At 49.1% G+C, this 7,609-nt stretch overlaps 1 protein-coding gene across 1 annotated transcript; it reads right to left on the minus strand.

Annotated features, from left to right (window-relative positions):
* Nucleotides 1–1,089: 1,089 nt before the first annotated feature.
* Nucleotides 1,090–7,385, minus strand: scyl3 (SCY1-like, kinase-like 3). Its single transcript, XM_047049898.1, has 14 exons — nt 7,297–7,385; nt 6,412–6,640; nt 5,975–6,160; nt 5,488–5,601; nt 5,279–5,335; nt 5,064–5,166; nt 4,604–4,715; nt 4,376–4,453; nt 4,095–4,234; nt 3,630–3,820; nt 3,286–3,457; nt 2,807–2,977; nt 1,937–2,721; nt 1,090–1,792 (listed from the first exon to the last, which is right to left on the minus strand). The coding sequence occupies exons 2-14, from the start codon at nt 6,574–6,576 to the stop codon at nt 1,730–1,732; spliced, it is 2,337 nt and encodes a 778-aa protein (XP_046905854.1). The 5' UTR covers nt 6,577–6,640; nt 7,297–7,385; the 3' UTR covers nt 1,090–1,729.
* Between the last annotated feature and the right edge of the window lie 224 nt (nt 7,386–7,609).

Below are 7,609 nucleotides of genomic sequence, written 5' to 3' on the forward strand. Positions count from 1 at the left end.
CAAGCCCACAACAGCACAGCATCAAATCCCAGCTCAGGCAAGGCCCACACCAATCTCTTGCACCCCTAACATGCAAGGTCCCCAACCCACCTCCAGGGGTCCCCACACACAAGGTCCCCAAGGATTGTCCAGGCTAGGGAGCCAGCATGCAACTCCCCAACCCCCCACCAGAGGGCCCAGCAACCCAAGGTCCCCAACCTCCTGCATGGCAGGAAGGGACTCACCAGGGGCACAACATGCAAGTTCCACAGTCCCCCAGCACACACCCCCAACCCCATCACACCCACATGTGCCAGGGAGGGATTTCCCATCATGCTTGGGCTTGGGCACATGAGGGTGTCCAATCACACTTCCCGTGTGCCAGGAAGGGATTTCCCATCATGCTTTCTGCGCAGCAGGAGTGTGCCAGGGGAAGGGGAAACAAATTTAAGTCTGTGCCAGGGGAAGGGGAAACAAATATATTTTAAGTTAAGTCAGCATTTATAAAGATATTTAATGAAACAAAATACCTCTGCTTCATTTCACAGAATTTCAAAATTTCCCAATAACTTCAAAGATTCCACCAGTGGGATTTGAACCCAGGTCCTGAAACAAGCACTCAGATTATAAGATGCACACTCTTATCCATTGAGCTATCAGAACCACAACAAATCCCAGATATGTTGAGTATATAACTTTGAAGTTTTTATTTTTTGAAAATGAGAATTCTGTAAAAAAAAAAAAAAAAAAAAAAAAAAGAAAAAAAAAAAAAAACGGGCCTACTCCAATAGCTCAATGGATAAAATCATGCATCTAACTAAGCATGGGCCGGGGTTCAAATCCAGCTGGGTGCATATAGTTCTTGTCACCATCTAAAAAAATTATGTTAAGAATATATCTTTGAAGTGGGCAGCCAAATGCTCTTAATACACATTTATGAAAACTATTTGATAGACGTTTAATGTTCCTGGCAGGAACAGCATCCATGCCCAGTTAATTGCTGGTTAATTGCCCTCAGAAGTTGTTACTGATGTGGTCAGACAGTAATGAAATGTCTGGGTCCCGAACAACATGTCACAGGTCTGACAGATGAAACTTGGTCGCGCGACAAAACCGTAAAACCTTTTTATTCTGCCAGCAACCACCAGAAAGATATAAATAAATTACATCTGTCATTCTGTCATTCTCTATTTCACATTCATTCAAAGTGCCGAGGCTGTAGAAATCCCATTGTTTGTCCCCATGGTAACGCAAGTGGTGAAATGTAGGGCTCCGATATGGCACAACAAACCTAAAGAAATCCTGATAAGGAAAGTTGAAGTACAGTAATTCACCTACGTTTAGTGTCTTAGTCCATGGTCCATTCATTTCCTATGAGATTTTGGCAAAATTCTAAAAGAAAAGTCTACAATTTCCCAGTCTACGTTTCAGTAAGAGACAACCCAGAGTCTTTCGATAGAAAAGCAAAATATCATAAACATGGGTCCTTCATTAACGAGGACATTGATATAGGACATCTGAAAATCGTCACAAGTGAGTGAAATCCCAATGGTAAAATGAACCGTTTCCCATCCCATCACAGTTTAACGATCAGCACTAGCTACATGACTCCGTGTTTAGAATGCCCATGAATGTCCTTGTGCAGATGGAGAGGATTCCAGTTCTCCGATTGGCTGAGAAAACCGGTCCTATAGAGCGACATGTCCAGGGCGTTGCCTGTGTGAACCGTGGCTGTGTGTACTGCAGTTCATCACCAGGCGTTTTCATCCTCCCAGTTAAGGTCTTCTCCATCCCCCCATCCTCCCACCTCCGTCTGCGAGAAGGACAAACACAACATAAATTAACACTTCAGAATTGAAAAGGCAGGTCTGCATAACAATACTTAAAACCTTAATTACAATTTCAGCCCCCTAAGTTCGAATGATTCCGTCATCACTTATGTTCTACACACGGGTACCTCCGTCGTGTCAGCAGCTGCAAACTTGGCGGTGAGTTTGAGAGCGTCTACGGAGGGGAAGGTCTCTCCAGGCTCAGCCTGCGCTGAGGGTGCGGCTGTACACAGTCCAGGGTGTCCGGTGCCGTGCTCCCCAGGCAGCACCAGGGTCGGGGACGACAGCTGGATATCAGGCTCCATGTCTGCAAAGAAGTCCAGCTCGGGGTCCCTCACCGGTTTCTTCTTCACCTCGATGGTGAACTCTTTCCCTAGACCGTCAGCCCCCTCGTTCCCCCGGCGCCTGGCGAGGGGCTTACGCTCTGCGGGAGGCGGGTCGCCGGCGTCCCCCTCCTGGTCCCACCCGTTGTCCCAAGAGGTGGGCTTCCTCTCAGCGGGGGAGCGGGGACTCAGCTTCAGGGGTTTGGAGGACGTCCTGGGGTGTTCCGGGGCTGGCTTCTGGGGGGCAACGGCACCCCCCGCGGGCGGTCGCAGGACGACGGGATCGGGGGTGGGGGTGGAGAGGTCAGAGCCAGGCTCCGGGTCCTCAAAGTCATCCCAGGGCTCCTGCTCCTCCTGGGGGGAGAGGGGGGCCCCCGAGCTGGGACTCGCTGGTCGTTCCGAGGCCTGGATGTGGATCTGGACCCGGTCTCTGCTCTCCCTCTCCCCCTCGTCCGTGTCGCTCCAGTCTGGCCAGTCCTCCCCCTGGCCCCCCCCCAGGCCCCCTGCCCTCTCCTGCTGCTCTGGGCTGTACTCTGTGTTGTTGTTCGCGGTGAACCCGTTCAGAGGCAGAGACATCCCCTTACTCACGGCTAAAACAAAAAAAGTCATACTTCCCATTAGTTCATATGTTCATTCAGGCACAACGTCAGACTGTGTGGCAGGTGGGTTCCTTACCAGACAGGCCAGCCGGAGGGTACCTCCTGGGGATCTCTCCAGACCCTTGCAGGCTGTCTATGGCCCCCAGAACCAGCCCGCCTCCCCCCGAAGGTTTGGGGAACATACTCAGAACCTTGGGGGGCTGGGCCACCTTGGGGGAGGAGCCCCACACGATGTGGACAGGGGAAGCTGAGGGAGGGAGGAAGGGGGGCGTTTATTTTTGTACTACCTAATACAAAAATAAAGAGAAGCATTTTCTTTTAACCGTCGCGCTTTCTCAAACCCCCCACAGTGCGAAGGTTAAAAGAAAATGCTTTGCTTTATTTTTGTATTCGGTAAAGTTGTCGCAACACAACGATGGGTCACGATGACCCGAAGGTTCACGAGGGTTAAGCAAACAGATGACGCATGTGTGCATGAAAATAAAACAGATTAGAAATCTTGTTTTTCGAAGGCACTTTCAGACTCGACTCAGTGGTTCATTTTGTGTTCCTTACTCTCTGGGGTGACCTCGGTTGACTTGGTGAAATTGGGCGAAGTGCGTTTGAACACCTTGGTCCTCTCTCCGCCCACCACCACCTGCGCCCCTAGCAACGGCACCAGCACAGCCAGACTCTGGAGCGTCATGGCAACAAGGGCGTCGTTAGTGTCCCTCATCCCCAGTAAAATCTGAGGAGGAAAATAACTCAGTGAACATACAAATAAATATATATATATATTTGTACATACTATAACTATATATAACTAATATAACTATAACTAAGTCATTAGAAATGTGTGTTTTTCTGCTGTTATCTTGCTGAAAGCATGACAGTTAGCTTGAGGTAGCGAGCGAGCAAACCTGAGGTAGGATTTGGTTCTTGAGCTCGTCCTGGGTGAAGAACTCGGCGTAGATGTGCACGTGAGCCAGCAGCACGAAGCGCACGTGCTCCTCGTTCACCTTGAAGAGCCTGAGGAGCTGAGGGATCACGTGCTGCCGGTAGAGAGACACCGACAGGAGACACTCCTCACTGCCCCCCCCTCCGCCCGAGTCTGAGGGAGGGAGATGGGAGGGAGACGGGGGAGAAGAGAGAGAGGGGGGGGGGGGAGGAGGGAGTGAGTGAGGGGGGAAGGAGAGGGGGGGGGGAAGGAGAGGGGGGAGAGAGCGAGTGAGAAACATTTAGTCAGGTACCTGTAGACTCGTGTTTAGGAAGGCAGGAAAAAAAAAAAGATCCACGCTATAAAGTAGAAGGATGAATCTTCTGACCGTCAGCAGAACATGTGGTGCCGCACACTGACCAGACGGGGGAGGATGATTTGGCCGTACCTTTCTTTGGCTTGAAGAGGTGAGGCAGGAAGCTCTTGACAGCTGTGGGTTCAGCAAACACCAGAGAGTTGAGGAGTTTAGGGACCAGGCGTGAGGCCAGCAGCTCCTCTGGAAGGTTCTGTACCCTGTCTAACAGAAACCTACAAACACACGCCACACATTTTTTGGGGGGGACCTACATATTCAATATGTGGTGATTCTGTACATATTTACACAAACATCTGGGTTTTTTTGTTTAAACACCTGTCTTATGGCTCTTTCTGGAGATTAGATAAACTTACTTGAAGAATTCGTTTTTTTCATCCTCCATTTTTAGGGTCAGGCTCTTTAGAAAGTTCATGACCTCCAGAAAGTCATTCCTGAAGTAAATAGTAGCAAAAAATCAGTTACAGTAATAGAACAATGATACATTTATTAATTTAGCAGACGCTTGTATGATACACGACACTGTCTATATCTCACAAAGGTTTCATTCTCTGTAGAGACAGGAGCAACTGGACTCCACCAACCTGAAGAAGTCATGAGTCAGCAGAGAGCTGAGGGGGGGGCGCGACAAGGGATCAGAGGTCAACAAGCCAACCTGCAGGGTTCTCTTCAACCTCTCTGACAGCTCCTCGGAGACTGAGCCAGGGTCAGAGAGAGAAAGAGAGAGAGAGGGAGAGACAGACAGAGGAAAAGGGGACAATAAATGAAGAGGAAAGGCTTATATTTTGGGGTTAGGGTTAATTGTTTTTTGGATAGAGACAGTTCACGGGAGACAGGAAGGCAGGAAGAAAGGGGAAGACATGCAGCAAAGGTGCCTGGGCTGGATTCAAACCCAGCCCGCTTTGGCAAAGCTACACGCTCTGACGAAAGGAAACTTTGATCCCATTAACAAAAGAAAAAAAACTGCTACTCTTCAACCCCTCTGTGGTGAGAATGAAGAGACTCGTCCAAAAGACGGAAGCCCAGAAAGCCTGCTGTACTCACCGTAGCCAATCAGGACAGGAAGGAGCGTCTCCACCAACGTCCCAAATGAGAAGCAGTCTCGGGAGTGGGCGTGTTTATCCGGCAGCATCTGAAACCCCTCCACCTGCAGCCAACAACAGGCCACACTCTCAACGTCCGTTTGTCATTATTACGCACCACAAAACACTGAATATTTCCATGTATGATTATGACTCTTATGATCGTATTCTTCTCACCCTCTCTTCTGGAGGAACTGTGCTCGCCTCTCTTACATTCTGAATGCTTTTGAGAAACTGGAGAGGGAAAAATTCAAACATCACATATTATATTCGTTTTTTTTTTCAAGCCATCAATCGTCAACAAATATATTCCTATCCTATTTGGTGTATGGGTGGTATAAACACAGTTGTGGAAGGCGGTCTCTCAGGGTGAACTCTCCACACACCTCAGGCGTGGCCTCAGAGAACTGGCAGACTGTCTCCATCCCCCCCAGCTTCCAGTGGCCGTCCTCGCTGACAAACACGGACGACAGGCCAACGTTGTTGTGACTCGATTTACCCTGCGGGGGGGGGAAACAAGAGGTCAGAGTCGATCGTTATCGACACGTCGACAACGTGAAGCATAGCCTTGAAACTGACTTACATTTACATTTAGTCATTTAGCAGACGCTCTTATCCAGAGCGACTTACAGTGGGTACAGGGACATTCCCCCCGAGGCAAGTAGGGTGAAGTGCCTTGCCCAAGGACACAACGTCATTTGCCACAGCGGGAAATCGATCCGGCAACCTTCTGATTACTAGCCCGACACCCTCACCGCTTAGCCATCTGACTCCCTAGCATCACTGTGATGCTTCCCTGCTCCACTGTGGAGTGTGTGAGTGAGTGCGTGTGTGTGTGCGTGTGTGTGTGTGTGTGTGTGTGAGCGCTCCTACCCTCTCGTGCAGGAAGACCAGGGCCTGCAGGAGGTCGTAGATACCGGCACAGACCTCCTCAGGGGAGAGGCTGTCCAGCAGCAGCTCCAGAGGCTGCACGCGCTCAGTCACCAGGTGGATGCCCCCGTCCTGCACTGAGCATGACAGGAAGCGCAGGAGACACGGGTGTCTCAGCGTCTTCAGGTGCTGCGAGCCACGGAGACAGGGGGGCGGGGTTAGGAGGGGGGCGGGGTTAGGAGGGGGGCGGGGTTAGGAGGGGGGTGTGTGTGGTGTGCAGTGAATAACTGAGAATGTCCATTGTACACATCCTGATGATAATCATTGAGTATTTTTGAATCAATCTTTATTTATATTGTGCATTTCATAACAGAAGGCAACACAGACTCAGTGACCCAGAGATAGGATGATGATCATTGCAACGTAACAACCAAACTTACTTTAGCAGCTTTGTTGACCTTGTCTTCATTTCCCTGCTTGTAAACAAAGACAGACGTTGGCTTTCCATCCTGAAGCACGGCGGAGTACATGGTCAGCCCCGAGGGACGGGTCAGTAGCGGTTCCTCCAAGATGCAGCTCCGCAAAGCGCTGCTCTCCGAACCCATGGTCGCTCGCTCACCCTGCAGAAACGGTTCGTCCAGCCGAGTGACCCTTGGTCTGGCGATCACACTACACAGGGATGAAGACATTGCATGTTTGAGTAAACAGGCGCACAAGCATGCATGAATGAATGAGGAAAACATTGCTATTAGCTCTATAGCCAAGTGAAAACTAAAGTGGGTTCTTTATAATAATTCAGTTATTGCCCCAGGAAGCTAACCTTAGCATAGCTAAATAGCCTAACGGAAGTTAAGCATCTGAAGGCTGAATAACATCACAAACAGCTAATCAAGCCAACATCGTCAGTCTTGCTAGTCAGGTAGCTACATGCATCGTAATATAACGTGATTCCTTGCATCCACCTTCGTGTTGTCCAGCGCTTGCTTAGCGCTAGTAAGTTAGTTCTCCCAGCTGGTTAGTTATGCAGAGTATAGAAAGTGGCAGTGTATCATATTTCATATATGATCAAAGTTGTTAGCCTCGCTAGATAAGTCAGATAGCAAGCTAGCATTGCGTGTGTTACCTGTGACTGTTGATTTGGATGACTCTAGAGGCACTTCTTCTAGATTGCTATTGCTGCTAGGCTAGCTAGCTGGCAATGCTACCCTGAAAGCTTCGCTAAAACTAACCATTGCATTTGGTAGTCGGTACGACTAGAAGTTGTCATGTCAGTAATTATAAGGCCTACAATCCCCAAATAAAAAATGTGTTGGCCATCCACTTACTTTGCCGCGAGTGTTGACTGCTAACGTGGACCAAAGAAATTGCTTCCTGCATTAGAATCTCTAAACACCGACTCTTCCTGTCATATCAGACGAAACTATTGACGCCAAATGGGAGCGGCAGAGCTGTAACAGACAAGCACTGCCTAGATATTAATCATATATTAACAAGTAACCACACTTATGTGTTAGCTGAACATTTGTGGACTGATGTATTTGTAAATGTGACGATTTAATAGCCATTCATACAGCTATCTAATTTCTAAGTTCTGCCACCCCCCCTCTGTGAAATATATTCGCCCATTCAGGCTATCAG

This window comes from Hypomesus transpacificus, chromosome 26 (genome assembly GCF_021917145.1).
Source record: "Hypomesus transpacificus isolate Combined female chromosome 26, fHypTra1, whole genome shotgun sequence".
NCBI lineage: Eukaryota > Metazoa > Chordata > Actinopteri > Osmeriformes > Osmeridae > Hypomesus > Hypomesus transpacificus.

What these genes read in the sequence shown, in the direction of transcription:
- scyl3 (XM_047049898.1), bottom strand. Translation starts at nt 6,576, where the DNA reads ATGGGTTCGGAGAGCAGCGCTTTGCGGAGCTGCATCTTGGAGGAACCG. An exon ending in TCTCTGAGGCCACGCCTGAG is followed by an intron (nt 5,336 to 5,487) that starts GTGTGTGGAGAG and finishes TTCCCTCTCCAG; the next exon opens with TTTCTCAAAAGCATTCAGAA. An exon ending in CTGACTCATGACTTCTTCAG is followed by an intron (nt 4,454 to 4,603) that starts GTTGGTGGAGTC and finishes TATTTACTTCAG; the next exon opens with GAATGACTTTCTGGAGGTCA.